Source organism: Gadus macrocephalus, chromosome 18, assembly GCF_031168955.1.
Source record: "Gadus macrocephalus chromosome 18, ASM3116895v1".
NCBI classification, from domain to species: Eukaryota; Metazoa; Chordata; class Actinopteri; order Gadiformes; family Gadidae; genus Gadus; species Gadus macrocephalus.
The window spans coordinates 403,290-422,653 of NC_082399.1; the positions used below are offsets into that span (position 1 = coordinate 403,290).

Here is a 19,364-nt window from a genome sequence, read left to right on the forward strand (position 1 = left end):
TTAACTTGATTCACAATATTAGTAATTATGTTTGATTGAATACATCCTGCAATAACTAAACATATATGTTATGTGCTCTCAGGAGATCAAACAGGTTATTAAAATTGTAGATTTGTTTTAACATGAATGTTAAGTTAAGATCGTTAACCAGTGGAAGGTGGTTTATTTTGTTAAAAGTTTGGCCCTACCTTTAATACATGAGCAGCCCGGACACATTTGTTTGTGACACACAATACAACACGTTGAGCCTCTGCACAGGAAGTTCTCCCGCTCCCCTTTCTTGTAAGTTTTGAACTCGAGTTACTGTAGATGTTTTAATAACTACACGTTATATCATCTGGCTTTCCTTTTTACTGCCAACGGGTTTTATTACGCTGTGAAGTCTTAACGTCCCTGAGGCTATCTGCTAAGCTAACAGCCCGGTGACTCTTCATCCCTCCAACCAGCAGCTGATCTCTGAATTACTTCACTGTACTTATTTAATTAACTCATTCCTTTGTTTGATTCGAGTTGACAATCAAAGGATTCTTATCTGTTTTGTGATGAGTGCAGACACGAGGAGTGAGGATGTCCGAGCTCAGTGACGAGGCCAGCGGGGAGCCGCTGGGGGCCAGCCTGTCCCTGTGGCTCGGCGGCCCCCTGCTCCGGGCGGAGGGGCTGGACGTCCCGCTGGACCTCCACACCGCCTGCTCCATAGGACTGTATGACGTCGTGGCAGAGTGCATCAAGAAGTGAGTATGTTGAAGGATTCATCCAATGATGGAAAACCAGCAGGTCATTAGGACCCCATATGAAAGAGATGTGTTACCAATAAAACCACAACTTCAGACTAGCAGCCGTCATATTGCATATTGTGTCTTAATCTCATCACTGTATCCTTGTGGCTGTTTAGACGAGAGGTGGATCTGGATCGCAAGAACATGGGCGGATGGACCCCTCTGATGTACGCGTCCTACATCGGCCATGACAACATCGCCAACCTGCTGCTGGAGGCCGGTGTGGCCGTCAACGCCACCACCCCCCGCGGGCGCAGCGCGCTGATGCTGGCCGCCAGCTGCGGCAACGAGAGCATCGCCTACTTCCTCCTGCAGGTACGTCTCAGACCGCATCCACCCAGAACCAGGTACGATCAGACCGCATCCAACCAGAACCAGGTACGTCTCAGACCGCATCCACCCAGAACCAGGTACGATCAGACCGCATCCAACCAGAACCAGGTACGATCAGACCGCATCCACCCAGAACCAGGTACGATCAGACCGCATCCACCCAGAACCAGGTACGATCAGACCGCATCCAACCAGAACCAGGTACGATCAGACCGCATCCACCCAGAACCAGGTACGATCAGACCGCATCCAACCAGAACCAGGTACGATCAGACCGCATCCACCCAGAACCAGGTACGATCAGACCGCATCCAACCAGAACCAGGTACGATCAGACCGCATCCACCCAGAACCAGATTCGCTCTGGAGGCTACTTCCTCCTGCAGGTACGTCTCAGACCGCATCCTTTCAGAACCAGAACCGCTCTGGAGGAGAGCGCTTCATATTTACAAATCTCTTTATAATACAGACATACGCCACGGATAATTAGTCAAAAAGATGCTGAAAGTAGCGGATAGAAAATGAACACTATGATGCAGGAGCAGGTGTTCCAGTGTGTGTCTGGTGGCGGAGACACTGTCTCTGTCCTGTGGAGCTCAGCCAGGCGAGGGGTTCCCCTAGCCGTTAACACGTCTCCTGGGGTTGAAGCACGGGGCGGAGCTGGAGCTGAAGGACCTGCGCGGCTGGACGGCGCTGCTGCACTGCACCACCACCGGCCACCAGCAGATGGCGCGCTTCCTGCTGGACAACAACGCCGACGCCAACGGGAGGTGAGCTCTCCTCCGCTCCGGGAGGGAGAAGGCGTGCGTGTGTCTGTTGGGAGGGATCTCTGAACACAGCTCTGAAGAACCAGAAACGTAGGACTTAACTGCGGGTGAACGGTTTAAATGTTACGTCAACTCTACGAGTTCAGTTGAACCGTTCATTGGAGAGCTCAATGAAAATGTTGTTTTTTACTAAAATGTTTAAAATTGTGAAATTGTAAAATACAAAAAGTAGGAAATCGGCCTGTTCCTTCAGAAAACAGCCTGGATCGCATTTCTTTAGACTTTTAGGGCGTAATTTGCCGTGACAGGTTCAACTGACCTTTAATGTAAGTTAAGTAAATAGGCCGTTAGTCAAAGAAGAGATGAAGTCAAGCACAGGAACACAGAGTGACGTCTCACCCCGGCCCCCCCCCACAGGGAGCCCCTCTCCGGGTTCACGCCCCTGATGGAGGCCGCTGCCTCTGGGCATGAGATCATCGTCCAGCACCTCTTGGACCATGTGAGTAAAGCCCCAGTCATCCTGGGAACACCGGCAGCTGATTGGCCAAAGGCCGTTGAGTAGCAGCTCCCCAACGTGAGGCCGGTTGGTTGTTCTGCTCCGTCCCAGAAGGTGAAGGTGGACGAGAGGAACGCCGAAGGCCAGACGGCGTCCGCCCTGGCCCTGATGTACGGCCACACCAAGGTGGCCCGCCTCATCGACGCATGCTGCCCCAGGGCCAGAGCGGGTAGGCCCCCCCCCCACCCGGCCCCCCCCCGGTCCCCCCCCCCCTTCATCGGGCCCCCCAGCGGGCCCTGGCCCCCCAGCGGGCCCCGGCCCCCCCCCCCGGTCCCCCCCCCCCTTCATCGGGCCCTGGCCCCCCAGCGGGCCCTGGTCCCCCAGCGGGCCCTGACCCCCCAGCGGGCCCTGGCCCCCCAGCGGGCCCTGGCCCCCCAGCGGGCCCTGACCCCCCAGCGGGCCCTGGCCCCCCAGCGGGCCCTGACCCCCCAGCGGGCCCTGGCCCCCCAGCGGGCCCTGGTCCCCCAGCGGGACCTGACCCCCCAGCGGGACCTGACCCCTGCTCTCCTCCGTCTGCAGGCCCCCCCGAGGACCACAGCTCCTCGGAGGACTCCGACGGGGGCCCCCCCCGCCCCAGCCAGAGGCCGGGTCGCCACCGCGCCAAGGGGCCCAGCATCCACGACGGGCCCCAGGCCATCGCCAAGTTCCACGTGGGGGCCCCCAGTAAACCCAGTGGTGAGCCCCCGCCCACCTCCAGGGGGTCCAGGGGGAGGTTCCAGTCAGTAGGACCACTAGATGGGCTGTGGTCGTCGGTCACTAACCCCCCCCCCCCCCCCCCCCCACAGAGCCCGCCCTGGTGCCGCCGGGCTACATGACCTTCCAGGACCCCGGGGAGCAGAGCGAGGGCATCTGTTACCGGGACGTTATCTCGCCCATCAACGAGCTGGACGGCCAGAGCAACAGCAGCAGAGGTCAGAGCCTCCCCTCCCTCTCTCCCCCCCCTCCTTCCCTCCCTCTCTCCCCCCCCTCCTTCCCTCCCTCTCTCCCCCCCTCTCTCCCCCCCCTCCTTCCCTCCCTCTCTCCCCCCCCTCCTTCCCTCCCTCTCTCCCCCCCCTCCTTCCCCCCCTCTCTCCCCCCCTCCTTCCCTCCCTCTCTCCCCCCCCTCCTTCCCTCCCTCTCTCCCCCCCCCTCTCTTCCCTCCCTCTCTCCCCCCCCCTCTCTTCCCTCCCTCTCTCCCCCCCCCTCTTCCCCCCCTCCTTCCCTCCCTCTCTCCCCCCCCTCCTTCCCCCCCTCTCTCCCCCCCCTCCTTCCCCCCCTCTCTCCCCCCCCTCCTTCCCTCCCTTCCCTCCGTACTTCAACTCAAATAACATCGTTGTGCCGTAAGGAACTAGTTGGCCTTGGTGAACACAGGTGAGGGGGAGACAGGTGAGGGGGAGACGGGTGAGACAGACGAGGTACCTGACCCTTCGTACCCTTGACCTTTGTCCCCAGATGAGAGTCCCCTGCTAGACCCTGACGTTCCTGACGTTCCTGACGTTCCGGCCAGGAGCAGCAGCAGCAGCAGCTGTGAGGGGGCGCGGCCAGCGGCCAGCCTCACCTGGGAGGGCTCCGTGGAGAGCAATGAGGTACGGCCAGCCTGTCCTTCATCCTGCTGACGGTGATGAAGGTGGCTCTGTAGGGGTACGGCCAGCCTGTCCTTCATCCTGCTGACGGTCTGAGGCTGAAAGCCTCCGGTCAAATAAAGAGTACTGCTGCTTCCCACTGACCCCCCCCCACTGCCTGCCCGCCCCCCCCCCCACTGACGCTCATGCGGTCTACTCCTTTAGGACTCCGACCGAGCCAAGAGGACCAGCTCCCGGCGCGTCCCCAAGGGCCACCACGCCAAGGGCAAGGGTCGCCACGGCAACAGCAACGGCTCTGCCTCGGCCGCGCCGGGGGGCGGCGGGGGCCCCCCTCCCTACGCGGGGCCCAAGGCACGTCTCTGGGGTTGATCTGGGGCGCGGGGGGGGTGGCCGAGGCGCTGTGCTCTAGCTGTGCTGTGTCCCCAGGACCTGGCGGCGTTCCTGGAGCAGATGGGCTTCTCCAAGTACCTGGCGCTGCTGGAGGAGCAGGACATCGACCTCCGCATATTCCTCACGCTCACCGAGAACGACCTCAAGGAAGTGGGCATCACGTAAGAGCCCCCTCCGTCTGGGCCGCAGCGGGGCTGTGTGCAGCTGACCTCAGCGTCCGTGCTTCTCTCCACAGGCTGTTTGGACCCAAGAGGAAGATGACCCACGCCATCGCCCGCTGGCACAGCAACACACGGCCGCCCAGTGACGCCCTGGAGCAGGCCTACGCAGACCAGCTGGAGGCCGAGATGCAGGAGATGGCCATCCAGCTCCACAAGGTACCCTCCTCCTCCTCCTCCTCCTCCTCCTCACTAGGCCCCCTCACTAAGTGGGCCTCACTAGGACCCCTCACTAAGGGGGACTCACTAGGACGCCCCACTAAGGGGGCCTCACTAGGACCCCTCACTGAGGGGGCCTCACTAGGACCCCTCACTAAGGGGGCCTCACTAAGGGGGCCTCACTAGGACCCCTCACTGAGGGGGCCTCACTAAGGGGGCCTCACTAGGACCCCTCACTAAGGGGGACTCACTAGGACGCCCCACTAAGGGGGCCTCACTAGGACCCCTCACTAAGGGGGCCTCACTAGGACCCCTCACTAAGGGGGCCTCACTAGGACCCCTCACTGAGGGGGCCTCACTAAGGGGGCCTCACTAGGACCCCTCACTAAGGACGCCTCACTAGGACCCCTCACTGAGGGGGCCTCACTAGGACCCCTCACTAGGACCCCTCACTGCCCACCCCCCCCCCCAGCGCTGTGAGGAGGCGGAGGCGCTGCAGAGCCAGGTGTCCCAGGAGAAGGACCTGCGGGCCGTGATGGAGGTCTGCCTGACGGAGGACAAGGCGGCGTGGGGGCGTGTCCACGGGGAGCTGGTCCAGAGCCACGGGCTGGCCCAGGAGATGAACGCCACGCTGGAGCGAGCCCGCGCCGCCCGCGCCGCGCTGGGGGCCCGCCTCGCCGCCGACGGCCCCACCGCGGGGGGGGCAGGGGGGCAGAGCTCCGTCCCGGAGCTGATGAAGAGGCTGGAGGCCTACGATGAAGAACTGGGTAAGGAACGCCGCAGATATGGAAGAACATGAACTCTCATACAAATTACCAAAACATGACCTGTGCGTGCGTGCGTGTGTGTGTGCGTGCGTGTGTGCGTAGCGGGGAGCCTCCACACGGTGCTGCAGAGCCTGCGGCGGCTGAGCGTGTCGGAGCAGGTGACGGACAGCTGGGAGCGGCCGTAGCGGCAGGTGAGGCTCCGCCCTGGAGGGCTCTCCCCGCGGCCTCTCCCCAACCCAGGCTCTGTGACCCTACCACCCTGGACCCAGTGGAGGAGGAGCCTGGAGGAGGAGGAGCCAGTGGAGGAGGAGGAGCCAGTGGAGGAGGAGGAGCCAGTGCAGAGCGCTGAGCTGGAGGAGGAGGAGCCAGTGCAGAGGGCTGAGCTGGAGGAGGAGGAGCCAGTGGAGGAGGAGGAGCCAGTGGAGGAGGAGGAGCCAGTGGAGGAGGAGGAGCCAGTGCAGAGGGCTGAGCTGGAGGACCCCTGAGGGCCAGCAGGTCTCTGGAGGCGTTCCCTCCAGAGGGATTCACGGCCTTCTGCTCCTTCCCAAATCGGTTCCATTCCACCACGGGAACATTCCTTCAGTCTCAGAGCCGTGGACACCTGGGGGGGGGGGCAGACCAGGACCAGGGGGGGGGCAGACCAGGACCAGGGGGGGGGGCAGACCGGGACCAGGACCAGGGGGGGGTCCTGGGGGTGGGGGGGGATCCGGCTCTGGGTCACAAGGGTCCCCGGGGATATTCCTCCCTAGTCCGGTTTACGGGGAAACTTCCTCTTGGAAATCCTGCCAAACTAAAAGAACATTCCTCCAACATTGATTAGGAAGGGCGGACCATAATGGAGGTGGCTGACGGAGTCACACAGCGCGTCCACGGCCAGCAGGCCCCCGGCGTCTGGCCTCGGCGTCTGGCCTCTGACGGACCACCAGGCTCTGGTCTAGGAACCATCCACACCTTTCTGAAGTTAACCGTGCCTTGGGTCAGCCTTAATGGGATGTTTTTAGGGAAATTGTGTTGGTAAAATTCCTTGTAGTTTTATTAACGTAGCCTGATGTTGTGCACTAACCCCCCCCCCCTCCCACACCTGACGGGAGAGCACCAACACACAACGTCTTTTTGTGAACGGATCTGCAGACAGGTTGGCTCAGAGTCGCTGACCCCGAGCAGAGAGAGAAATAAAAACGACGTGGACGTCTCGATCCAGACACGATGTCTAAACTTGTATCGCTTTATTAGCAGCCTTACCATTCAAAGCGCTGAATGAATGTAATTAATGTCATATAAATCATTAGTCGGTATCTACAGTTCAGAGGAGATGAAACACTATTTACATGTGAAAACATTAGCATGCACTTAGCGCTTGCTCAGAGACGGTGCTGGTGAGGTTAAAAGAGGTAAAACATGAACACCCATCACATCTCCTGTCCTTCAAATCCAACGCCGACAGGAGCGCAGGTCCACCGCGACGGCGTCCATCAGGGACTGGCCTTCAGCCCGGTGGGTCGGGCCACTGGACAACAGAGTTTAGGGAAGGCTTGATGCCAGGGGGGGGTTAGGGGCGGGGTTACCCCCTGACCCCCCCTCCCTCCCCCAGCAGGACGCACGTCTCACCCCCTCCATCGTTGCTCCCCCACGGGGCCGCTGACGGAGGGTCACCTGACGGGGGCCACCTGACGGGGGGTCACCTGACGGGGTCAGGTGTACTCACAGAGGTGTCCGCAGCCGGCGGGGCAGTGCGGGCTGCTCTTCAGCCAGTGCATCATGTGCTCCAGGTGGCCGCCGTGGCTGCAGCCCTGGCACCAGACGAAGAGGCCCTTCACCACATGGTGGCACACGGCACACACGCTGGCACACTGGTGGCACCTGGTGGAGGGGAGGGGAACAGGTGAACACAGCGTCCCTACAGGATCAGCCCGACTGCGCTGTGAGGACGGCCGTTCTCACAGCGCAGTCGGGCTGAACCCGATTACAATCCTAGAGTTCAAAACACTGGAAACGGAGAATGGAAAAAATGTCAGTTTCCAAAATTGCCTCCAGCAAATAATTGATTACTGTGCTAAATGAGGGCAGGATGGTAGCGGCTGCAGGATGGTAGCGGCGGTTCAAAGGTTCCGTGTTCGATCCCTGAGTAACCCATGTCTACATAACGGTCCTCTATTGGAGTTTGAGGGCGGGGTCTTACCGGTCGCACACCCAGCCCCGGTTGCTCATTGGCCGCTTGCAGTTGCTGCAGTTGACGTGCAGCGTGGTGGAGGTCTGGTTCAGGCAGCTGATGGCGCCGCAGGTGCTGAGCTTGATCACCTCGTTGGACACGTTCCACAGCTCAAACCGCTGCAGCAGGTCAATGTACGATGTGTACCAGTGCTCCTGGGGGGGACACAACCTCATTACGGCCTGGGGGAGGGCACCCAGCTCAGCTCACTCCTCACCCCAGCTCACTCCTCACCCCAGCTCACTCCTCACCCCAGCTCACTCCTCACCCCAGCTCACTCCTCACCCCAGCTCACTCCTCACCCCAGCTCACTCCTCACCCCAGCTCACTCCTCACCCCAGCTCCCTGCTCACCTGCGTCAGGTCGTCGATCTCCTTGCGGATGCGCTCTCCCAGCACGATGAGCACCGACACGGCCATCTGCACGTCGCCCTGCTCGGCGTAGTAGCGCAGCATGTCGCGCACCACGGGGCAGAAGAAGCCGGCCGGCAGGTGGGCCGTGTACAGCGGCTGCGAGGCCGAGATGAGCGAGCAGGACTCGATGGGCGTGAGGCAGGTGGCCTCCGCCTCGCCCCCGCTCACGTGGGGAGACTCGGCCTTGTCCTGCTGCAGGGGCTCCGGGGCCGACGGGTTGTCCAGGATCTCGTGGCGCAGGGGGAAGGCCTCCTGGGGCAGCGTGTACTCCTGGTCCTCTGGGGGGGAACGGGAGACCCTCAACGAGGAGAACCTCAACGAGGAGACCCTCAGTGAAAAGAACCTCAACGAGGAGACCCTCAGTGAAAAGAACCTCAACGAGGAGACCCTCAACGAGGAGACCCTCAGTGAGGAGAACCTCAACGAGGAGACCCTCAACGGGGAGAACCTCAACGAGGAGACCCTCAACGAGGAGACCCTCAGTGAGGAGACCCTCAACGAGGAGAACCTCAACGAGGAGAACCTCAGCGAGGAGACCCTCAACGAGGAGACCCTCAACGAGGAGAACCTCAACAAGGAGAACCTCAACGAGGAGAACCTCAGTGAAAAGAACCTCAACGAGGAGACCCTCAGTGAGGAGACCCTCAACGAGGAAAAGCTCAGTGCGGAGACGGAGGCTGACCTGGCTGGCCTGACGGAGGCAGACGGAGGCAGACCTGCTGGAGGCTGAGGACACTGACCTGACACAGGCTGACCTGACGGAGACTGACCTGACGGAGGCTGACCTGACGGAGGCTGAGGACACTGACCTGCTGGGTTATCGTGCTCCACGGAGTACAGGTCGTCGTCGTCGAGCTCTGCGTCTCCGAACATGTACTCGGCCTGGCCGTCGCTGCCCTCCGTCTCCTCGTTGTCTGCAACAGACCATAATATCCACCTCGGGGTTAGGGCGGGGCACTCAGGTGTGTTCCCATGCGGGCGCGGGGGCGTGTCCTACCGTCGTTGTTGCTGATGTGGGAGGTCCCTGGCTCCAGGTGGGCGGTGTCCGACCGCCCCTCCTTCCCCCGGTCTGCCGGACACGCCCCCATGTCCGGACACGCCCCCATGTCCGGACACGCCCCCATGTCCTTCATGCTGAAGCTACAGGAGCAGAGAGCAGACGTTGGCTACAGGAGCAGAGCTACAGCAACACAGAGCTACAGGAGCACAGAGCTACAGGAGCACAGAGCTACAGGAGCAGAGCTACACCGAGCTACAGCAACACAGAGCTACGGGAACACAGAGCTACAGCAACACAGAGCTACAGGAGCAGAGCTACACCGAGCTACAGCAACACAGAGCTACAGGAACAGAGCTACGGGAACACAGAGCTACAGCAACACAGAGCTACAGCAACACAGAGCTACAGGAACACAGAGCTACAGCAACACAGAGCTACAGGAGCAGAGCTACAGGAACACAGAGCTACAGGAACACAGAGCTACAGCAACACAAAGCTACAGGAACACAGAGCTACACAGAGCTACAGAGCTACAGGAACACAGAGCTACAGGAGCAGAGCTACACAGAGCTACACAGAGCTACAGAGCTACAGGAGCACAGAGCTACAGAGCTACAGGAGCACAGAGCTACAGCAACACAGAGCTACAGCAGCACAGAGCTACAGCAGCACAGAGCTACAGCAGCACAGAGCTACAGCAGCACAGAGCTACAGCAGCACAGAGCTACAGCAGCACAGAGCTACAGCAGCACAGAGCTACAGCAGCACAGAGCTACAGCAACACAGAGCTACAGCAGCACAGAGCTACAGCAACACAGAGCTACAGCAACACAGAGCAGACGTTGTAGCGGCGCCACCCACAGGACCCTGGTGGTACTGGAGGCGTACCTGTTCATCAGAGGCAGCGTGCCCAGCTTGGCGCTGAGGTTGGGGTTGGCCGGGTCGGAGAACATGATGCGGACCATGGTCCACGTGGTGGAGACCTGTACCACGGGGAAGGACAAAGAAGGTCCGTTATCCGTTTGATGCCTACAGAAGCAGCCTGAGGCGGCGGGGGGCGGCGGGGGGCGGGGCTGACCTGAGGCCGGTTCAGCTCCTTGGCCACCTTGGCGTTGTGGTCGCACAGCTCGGCGAAGGGCTTCCCGCTGAGCAGGTAAAGGCGCGCCGTCTGGGAGAACCAGTCCATGCGGCCGCTCTCCAGGCCGGTCTCGAAGACGCTGAGGGCGCTGGACACGTGGGCGAACTGCTCCGTGAGGTCCGGCTTCTTGAAGAAGAAGATGGGGTAGCGGCGGTCCCCGCCGGGGTAGGGCTTCCTGTTGGCGTCGCTGCTGATCAGGCTCTCCTTGGCGGCGAAGGCCAGGTCTCCAAACAGGCCGAAGCAGAGTCCCTCGGGGTTGGCCTTGTCCACGGGCCGGCTGGCGTCCTTGAACATGTGCTGGTACAGCGTGCTGTCCTTGGAGCCCGACAGCAGGAAGTAGGGGTCGTGCTGGTGGCGCCAGGCGATGCCCGTGGTCACGTCCTTGTGCTCCTCGAAGGTGGCGAAGGGGATGAAGGGCCGGCGGACGTCCCACACGTAGATGTTGTGGTCCACCATCATGGAGCAGGTGGCCAGGTGCCACTTCCTTTCCGGGCGCCACTTGACGCGCGCCACGGAGGCGATGGTCTGCACGCAGTGGATCTCCTTGGCCCGCGTGGTGCTCATGTCCCACACCTTCACCATCTTGTCCCGGCCGCCAGTGGCCAGCCATCCCCTGCAGACGGAACACACTTTGAGCCACAGGATCCACAACACATTTTCACGCTTACCTGCACAGAGGTAGAGGCGCACAGAGACACTTACTTACTGACACAGACACAGACACAGACACAGACAGTCTGTCTTCATTCACCCCCGAGGAGAAGGGAGCGTGATAGCATCACACAACGGTACAAATAGCTAATTATAGTAAAATGAATGAATCAACAATACAAATATACACGCTGGGGTTAATCTGTACCAAAAGCAACACCAATGGTCGTTGGCTGTGGTTAGGAGGACTCACCGGTCGTCGGGGTGCCAGTCGCAGCAGAACACGGGCCCGTTGTGGGCGGTGAACATCCTCTCGTAGCGGTCCGGTCGCCGGATGTCCCACAGCTGCACGTTCCCGTTCTCAAAGGAGGCGGCGAAGGTGAAGTACTCCTTCATACTGAACTGGACGTCCCTCACGCTCTCAGACTGACCTGGGGACGGCAAGGCACCGGTCAGCCCTCACACTACTACAACGCGCCATGTGCCGCTTTATTGACTGCATACGACCAATGGCTGCTAGGCAGCACATCGCGTTCTGATCCTGACACAACTGTCTTGTTGAGGCTAAAATACCATGTTTCATCGATATTCTGAAACCGATCCAGCGACGCTGAGTTTGAGCGGTGCTGTGGTATCGTTCTCCACACCGGCGGAGTGCAGGGCGGCCGTACCTGAGAAGGTGCTGACGGACTCCTTCTTGCGCAGGTCGAAGCACTTCATGAAGCCGTCCTGCGAGCCGCTGAGCAGCATGTACACCTCGCTGGGGTGGAAGCACACCTTGTTGACGGTGCGCTTGTGCTCCGTGAACAGCTGGTCCTGCTTGTTGCGCGACGGCTTGCCCAGGTTCCAGGTGACCACGGCGCCGTTGGTGGCGGCGGTGGCCAGCAGGTTCTCCTCCATCTGGTGCCACATCACGTCGGCGCAGCTGAAGTTGAGCGAGGGCTTGCGGCCCACGCGCAGGTTCAGCTTCTCCACGAACTGCTCGTCCTCCAGCGCGTAGATCTTGAAGATGTTGCGGCCGGCCACCACCACCTGCGAGGCGTCGCGGCACACGCTGATGGCGTTGGCGGGCGCGTCCAGGTGGCAGAACATGGTGCGCCCGCTGACGGCGCCGCCGCCTCCGCCCAGAGCCGTGGAGACCCGGGACATCTTCTCCATGGTCCTGGGGGGGGTCGGTGAGCCAAAGGTACAGACCAGCAACACACGACCAGGCACCTGCACCGGCTAGCACTGACTCACTACATCAGAGAGCCCCACATTGAACCAGGGGATGAAGACAGGGAAACCCTTTAGATTATGAATGACAGCGTCACGTGGAAACCGACACTTTGCTTAGGTCATCACGTCATGACATCCTCATCTATTGGGCCACCAGCAGAGGGCGCAGAGGAGCAACATCACGGGCAGGAATGGATTCTGAAACAATGCAAGGTTACCCTGTGATATTAAAGCTCCAGAAATAGACTCACTTGACGCAGTGTTTGTAGTTTCAGGAACAGAGGTTTCTCCGGGTAGACCAGCGCTGACAGCTGCACACCATGCAACATGTTAAGGAAAATGCATTAGGACTAATACTAAAAACGTACAGCTCTTTCCCCTCTATGGTCCATAATCTAAGACCCAAGCAGAAAGTGCCTAGAGTTGGTCCTTATAATAATTCTGTAGATACTAATGAATTGTGAGTACACAGTAAACACAAATACTCTTCCCTTACCTAGGGATAGATGATGTTTATCACATCATCCGCGTCCCATGGCGGCTGGTTCGGTTCCTCATCCTCAAGACGCACTGATTGTGGTTGACAAGAGGGGACTTCTATATTATACGATCAGCGACGGAATGAGAGGAATGTTAGGGACAGTCAGAGACTTTTAATTCAGGGAATTAAGGGAAACCAGGCGCTGAATAAACTAATTAAAAATCTTTAATTGTCAAGAAATGAAGTGGATTTATGTCGCATTGGCCGATGCATAAAGTGACTTGTTGAGGACAGGTATAACTTCTGAAGGTAGAAGACCAGACGTTTTGTTCTGCTGCTTTGAGGAACACGAGACCGGAAGGAGCTACGCGATGTGATGCTAATGCTAATGTTGTGATGCTAATGTTAGCTCGATGCGTGTAGCCAGCTAGTGCTGCTGATAAACCCTGCTTTACATGGCTTACATTAAGGGTGCAATCATGTGTGTTTGTATATATGTCTGATATGTATTTTTTCGATAATAGTAATAATGTAGAATATTTATATATAAATCGTTTAAGTTCTTAAGATAACTAACCTTTTGAAACTGTTTCTCACTGCACAGCCGGAAATAGTATTTCGTGTCCAGCTCTCGCGAGATTACGGTATGTGATCACAAAACAAACGTGACAAAACAAACGTAGTACAGTATTATTAGTAGGAGTATTATCTACATTGGGTGCACTTTATCATACGCGATCCATGATAAAATATTTTATTCAAGAGAATAAATCTGTACCACTTTGTAGAGATTAAACCGAAAGTTCCCCTTTTTAGAGGTAAAATGAAACTCGTGTTGCACTGAATACATTTGTAACTGTAAATGTAGTGTTTAAATAATGTCTATAACGTTCTGAAGTATTTTTTAAAGCAATAGCATCGTAGTTGTTTACCATTTGATACCATCAGCAGGCTATGGTTTTAATAATGTAACTGCGTGTAACTGTGTGTAACTGCGTAGCCATGAGCAGGTCCAGTCTGTTCGCGTGTGAGGACCCGGACCGGTGGAGGAGGGTCTACGACCAATACTGGGACGTGGTGGAGGCCAAGTCCGCAGTGAAAGGCAAAAAGTCTGGAAAACTTCAACCCCTTGAAAAGTGGTAATTATAATATTAATAATTCTAAATATCAAAAGGAAACAATGTGTCAGACCCCAACTTAAAGGTTGGGTATGGAATTCTCTTTTTTGGCCATTTTTGCAAAATTACTTGAAATCCTTATCATAACTTTAACATCATTTTCATGTCAGAAGTACTGACATGAAAATTAAAGAAGTCAATCATCTGTGGAACGTGCAGGGCTCGAAAAACTCCAGCCAATGATTTCCAGACCCAACGAGTGGCATTGGACAGTAAGTACGTCAATCAAACAGTCGCACTGCGTGACCCCCCCCCCCCCCCCCCCCCCCCCCCGCGCGACCCCTTCGTGCACGTACTCAAAGCTCGTGACCCAGAGCAAGCTTCTGTTTGTTGATATCCTGCGGTAGCTACTGGAGCTAGCTAACTAGCTAATGGCTCGCTCTCATGCATCTGTGTTCGCTCGTGCATGACTGCGCGTCCATGTACTTGGAATGGGTGGAGTCAGAGTCAGCGTTGAAGGAGAGGGGGTAGGACCATTTCAGTTGTGTATTTTCAAAAGAGTTTCGCAAATCCCATACCCAACCTTTAAACATGAGTATGAGAGATGGATGGGTCCAGTGAGGCTCAGATGTTCCCCCCTCCTCCTCCTCCTCCAGGTATCAGGAGCAGCTGCCCGCACTCATCTCCAGCCGGTCTGAGAGATACGTGACCCATCCAGAGCTGGTGAAGCTCATGGAATGGAAGCTGACTGTAAGTGGAGCATCGAGCCTGACTCCCTGATCTAACCATAAACAAGAGAGTAAGACCCTGGGGCCTCACTGAGGGACCTCCATCTCTGTCCCCAAATGGGGACCTCCACCTCTCTCTCAGGGACCTCCACCTCTCTGCCCCCAGAGGGGGACCTCCACCTCTCTCTCAGGGACCTCCACCTCTCTCTCAGTGACCTCCACCTCTCTGTCAGTGACCTCCACCTCTCCCTCAGTGACCTCCACCTCTCTGACAGTGACCTCCACCTCTCCCTCAGTGACCTCCACCTCTCTCTCAGTGACCTCCACCTCTCTGACAGTGACCTCCACCTCTCTGTCAGTGACCTCCACCTCTCTCTCAGTGACCTCCACCTCTCTGCCCCCAGAGGGGGACCTCCACCTCTCTCTCAGTGACCTCCACCTATCTGACAGTGACCTCCACCTCTCTCTCAGTGACCTCCACCTCTCTGTCAGTGACCTCCACCTCTCCCTCAGTGACCTCCACCTCTCCCTCAGTGACCTCCACCTCTCTCTCAGTGACCTCCACCTCTCTGACAGTGACCTCCACCTCTCCCTCAGTGACCTCCACCTCTCTCTGTGACCTCCACCTCTCTGACAGTGACCTCCACCTCTCTGTCAGTGACCTCCACCTCTCTGTCAGTGACCTCCACCTCTCTCTCAGTGACCTCCACCTCTCTCTCAGTGACCTCCACCTCTCCGTCAGTGACCTCCACCTCTCCCTCAGTGACCTCCACCTCTCTGACAGTGACCTCCACCTCTCCCTCAGTGACCTCCACCTCTCTGTCAGTGACCTCCACCTCTCTCTCAGTGACCTCCACCTCTCCGTCAGTGACCTCCACCTCTCCCTCAGTGACCTCCACCTCTCTCTCAGTGACCTCCACCTCTCCCTCAGTGACCTCCACCTCTCTGTCAGTGACCTCCACCTCTCTGTCAGTGACCTCCACCTGTCTCAGTGACCTCCCCCTCTCCCTCAGTGACCTCCACCTCTCCCTCAGTGACCTCCACCTCTCTCTCAGTGACCTCCACCTCTCTGTCAGTGACCTCCACCTCTCTGTCAGTGACCTCCACCTCTCTGACAGTGACCTCCACCTCTCTCAGTGACCTCCACCTCTCTGTCAGTGACCTCCACCTGTCTCAGTGACCTCCACCTCTCTGTCAGTGACCTCCACCTCTCTGCCCCCAGAGGGGGTCCTTCCGGCCGCGGCTGCAGCAGCTGCTGGCGTCCAACGCGGCGGCGGCGGTGGAGCTCTGCTCCCGGACGGCCTTCTCCCTCCTCCCCGACGTCCGCGCCGCCATCGCAGAGCTCAGTGCCCTGAAGGCCGTCGGCCCGGCAACCGCCTCCGGTACCGTAAGGGGCGGGGTCCGAGGTCTCCACCAATCACGTTCTCCCCCAGCTGCCCACAGTCGGTCTCGCTTTAGCCAATGGCTGCTCAGTGTTTCCTGATTGGTCCTCTCCTCTCCAGCGGTGCTGGCGGCCGGGTGCCCGGAGCACGCCGCCTTCATGTCCGACGAGGGGGTGGGGAGCGTGCCCGGACTCACCCCCATCCAGTACACCGCCCGGCACTACCACCGCTACCTGGACCGCCTGCTGGAGCGCACCGCCCAGCTCAACCAGGGTGAGGCGCTAGACCGGTGCCCGGACCGGCTGGGCGGTCCAGGCTGATCCAGGCTGATCCAGGCTGGTCCAGGCTGATCCAGGCCACATGTATCTGGAGAACAACTAGAACCACATGAAGGATCTGCTGAACTGAACTGGAACAGAAGAACGGGATGATTCAAAAGAACCAAACCTTCGGCGTTGACCTGTGTCCCTCCTCTTCCTCAGCGGACCCCGAGCGGGACTGGACCCCCCATCGGACGGAGCGCTGCCTGTGGGCGTGGGCAGTGGCCGGGCGGCTGCAGCTCCCCCTGCTGGAGGAACAGGGGGGAGGCGGGGAGAGGCGGAGCCCGGAGGCCGACGAGAGACCAACGAAGAAGAGGAGGACCGACTAAAGGCCCCTTCATCATCCTGGGTTTATCCATACGGGTTTATGTTTCACCTTTGACCTTTGAATGCCAGAGATCTCATTTCATTTGACTTAATAAATTGTGAATTGTTTATATTGAAGAAAAACCCGGAATGAATTAACCGTTCTTTAGTCGCCACACGTTGGTGAGCCTAAGGGGGCTCCAGCCCAACAGGGGTTCACACGATGCTACCTGGCCCCCCAGGAGAGGGGGGGGAGGAGGAGGAGAGGAGAGGGGGGAGGGGGAGAGGGAGAGGGAGAGGAGTGAGGAGAGAGGGGTGAGAGGGGATAGAGGAGAGGGGAGAGGGGATAGAGAGGAGGAGAGGTGTGAGGGGGGAGGGGGAGAGGAGTGAGGAGAGAGGGGTGAGAGGGGATAGAGAGGAGGAGAGGGGAGAGGTGTGAGGGGGGAGAGGTGTAGGAAGCACAGCAGACAAGTTGCCACAGTATTGTTCTTTAATCATGATGTTCCCTAAATGAAAAGCGAGTACAATGAACAGTACAAAATAAAACAATGTCTTTAAATATATATATATATATACAGTATATATATATATATATATATATATAAAAAGATAAATATACACAATATAAAATTGTTCTGTTCACATTTGAAAAGTACAATAGATCATGAAATAATGAGGACTATTATATAAATGATCCATATTTTGTCAATTTATTTTTCATCAAGTTCCTTCATCCCCAAGAAAAATAGCTTAATATCGAGTGTTGTAAACTTGGCTCTGGGTCGAGCTGGGAGTGGCTGTCAGCAGACGACCTTTAACCCCCGCCTCTCTGAGCTCACCTGTGCACTCTGCAGTCCCGGACCAGACCACGGCGTCTGCCAGCTTAACGTCAGGTTGGCACTTTGAGAACTGATCCTAGACTGTCGCCTGCGGCTGTATAACCAAAGCCTGGTGTGTCTAGCGACGGGGAGATAGCAGTAACACATCATATGGATAAAAGCAGCACCAGTAACGACGACCATCTGGCCCGTTGTTGAGTGTGGACGACGCCGACCAGCTCCCAGAGGCTTCACAGTAAAATGACATGTTATTGGATTAATGTCAGGGAGCGTAATTGCACAATCTTTCCGTTTATTGGCTAGTTTGCAAGTGGAGGCCCGGGGGTCTCTGCGACGCCCGGGGGGTCTGTTGGCATTGGAGGACCGAGCCACGGGCATCCAGAGATGTTTGTTGGTGATGACAGTAAGTCTGTTTCGAGCTACGGTGGCCTGCTGTACCTCCACAGGCTTCACTGGGCCGCTGGTCAAGTAGTGGAGGCAGACAACACAACCGGCTGGCAGTCATCCAGCCAGGAACCACAGACACAACGCCCTCCCACACGGCCTGGAGACGTGTTCCCAAGACAGGAGTAGCCTGGATGGTGCCCAGAGGGCCTGCAGCTCAGCCCTCTGGGGGGCTACAGTCAAGGCATTGGGCTCTACACACGGTGGGTTAGAAATCAACAAGTAACAAACATAAAGAAGGATAATGGCACTAGAACCGTATGGCACGAGACAACATGTCAGTTTAAACACAACAAGGGCATCGAAGCCCAGGAGGAACAAATACAAGAACAGGGAATACAGAGGAGAGGCAGAGATGAAGGGCGACCGCACTGTCGGACCGCCGAGCTCCAGACTTCGCTACACCAGCCCTCACTACACCAGCCCTACACCAGCCCTCACTACACCAGCCCTCACTACACCAGCCCTACACCAGCCCTCACTACACCAGCCCTCACTACACCAGCCCTACACCAGCCCTCACTACACCAGCCCTACACCAGCCCTCACTACACCAGCCCTCACTACACCAGCCCTACACCAGCCCTCACTACACCAGCCCTCACTACACCAGCCCTCACTACACCAGCCCTACACCAGCCCTCACTACACCAGCCCTCACTACACCAGCCCTCACTACACCAGCCCTCACTACACCAGCCCTCACTACACCAGCCCTACACCAGCCCTCACTACACCAGCCCTCACTACACCAGCCCTCACTACACCAGCCCTACACCAGCCCTACACCAGCCCTCACTACACCAGCCCTCACTACACCAGCCCTCACTACACCAGCCCTCACTACACCAGCCCTACACCAGCCCTCACTACACCAGCCCTCACTACACCCGCCCTCACTACACCAGCCCTACACCAGCCCTCACTACACCAGCCCTCACTACACCAGCCCTCACTACACCAGCCCTCACTACACCAGCCCTCACTACACCAGCCCTACACCAGCCCTCACTACACCAGCCCTACACCAGCCCTCACTACACCAGCCCTACACCAGCCCTCACTACACCAGCCCTCACTACACCAGCCCTACACCAGCCCTCACTACACCAGCCCTCACTACACCAGCCCTCACTACACCAGCCCTCACTACACCAGCCCTCACTACACCAGCCCTACACCAGCCCTCACTACACCAGCCCTACACCAGCCCTCACTACACCAGCCCTACACCAGCCCTCACTACACCAGCCCTACACCAGCCCTACACCAGCCCTCACTACAGCAGACGGTGTAAACCAGACTTTATTAGACCAGCAGCGAGGAGCTGAGTGAGGGTCAGGGTCACTTCTGGAACCACAGAAAGCCATTTACATATATATATATATATAGACAAGTATATATGCATAATATGTACTTTTATATATATGTATACAGAATATATATATATATATAATGTGTATATATACATATATATATATCCATGTATCCATATATATATATATATATATATATATATATATATGTGTATGTTTATATCCTGTCCTGCTCCCCGTCCTCATGCTGTCCTCACAGCGCCTCCTTCAGGA

The 19,364-nt window shown here is 57.5% G+C and overlaps 3 protein-coding genes across 8 annotated transcripts; 2 read left to right on the forward strand and 1 right to left on the reverse strand.

The window, feature by feature from the left end:
- The first annotated feature begins 188 nt into the window (after positions 1 to 188).
- On the forward strand, positions 189 to 5,755 carry anks3 (ankyrin repeat and sterile alpha motif domain containing 3). The gene is made up of 14 exons (XM_060036962.1): positions 189 to 282; positions 553 to 731; positions 893 to 1,091; positions 1,758 to 1,879; positions 2,294 to 2,375; positions 2,484 to 2,601; positions 2,952 to 3,107; positions 3,218 to 3,343; positions 3,864 to 3,997; positions 4,199 to 4,345; positions 4,421 to 4,545; positions 4,620 to 4,761; positions 5,234 to 5,528; positions 5,631 to 5,755. The coding sequence occupies exons 2-14, from the start codon at positions 568 to 570 to the stop codon at positions 5,711 to 5,713; spliced, it is 1,893 nt and encodes a 630-aa protein (XP_059892945.1). The 5' UTR covers positions 189 to 282; positions 553 to 567; the 3' UTR covers positions 5,714 to 5,755.
- A 984-nt stretch (positions 5,756 to 6,739) lies between these two features.
- wdr24 (WD repeat domain 24) lies at positions 6,740 to 13,320 on the reverse strand. Of its 3 annotated transcripts, none has more exons than XM_060037724.1 (12): positions 13,216 to 13,320; positions 12,654 to 12,727; positions 12,409 to 12,468; positions 11,611 to 12,177; positions 11,193 to 11,370; positions 10,229 to 10,901; positions 10,039 to 10,133; positions 9,148 to 9,290; positions 8,960 to 9,064; positions 8,091 to 8,428; positions 7,708 to 7,892; positions 6,740 to 7,388 (listed from the first exon to the last, which is right to left on the reverse strand). In XM_060037724.1, the coding sequence occupies exons 4-12, from the start codon at positions 12,095 to 12,097 to the stop codon at positions 7,220 to 7,222; spliced, it is 2,373 nt and encodes a 790-aa protein (XP_059893707.1). In that variant the 5' UTR covers positions 12,098 to 12,177; positions 12,409 to 12,468; positions 12,654 to 12,727; positions 13,216 to 13,320; the 3' UTR covers positions 6,740 to 7,219. The 3 variants fall into 3 exon arrangements, with proteins under 3 accessions (XP_059893707.1, XP_059893708.1, XP_059893706.1); XM_060037725.1 differs by having other exon boundaries at positions 11,611 to 12,101; positions 12,654 to 12,754; positions 13,216 to 13,256; XM_060037723.1 differs by having other exon boundaries at positions 12,654 to 12,754; positions 13,216 to 13,256.
- On the forward strand, positions 12,790 to 16,636 carry zgc:112496 (uncharacterized protein LOC541336 homolog). 4 transcript variants are annotated; one of them, XM_060037759.1, is made up of 7 exons: positions 12,790 to 12,932; positions 13,243 to 13,282; positions 13,639 to 13,777; positions 14,413 to 14,506; positions 15,707 to 15,866; positions 15,987 to 16,139; positions 16,349 to 16,636. In XM_060037759.1, the coding sequence occupies exons 3-7, from the start codon at positions 13,641 to 13,643 to the stop codon at positions 16,513 to 16,515; spliced, it is 711 nt and encodes a 236-aa protein (XP_059893742.1). In that variant the 5' UTR covers positions 12,790 to 12,932; positions 13,243 to 13,282; positions 13,639 to 13,640; the 3' UTR covers positions 16,516 to 16,636. The 4 variants fall into 4 exon arrangements, with proteins under 4 accessions (XP_059893742.1, XP_059893739.1, XP_059893740.1 ...); XM_060037756.1 differs by lacking the exon at positions 12,790 to 12,932 and adding an exon at positions 12,986 to 13,119; XM_060037757.1 differs by lacking the exons at positions 12,790 to 12,932; positions 13,243 to 13,282 and adding an exon at positions 13,315 to 13,456.
- Positions 16,637 to 19,364: the final 2,728 nt, after the last annotated feature.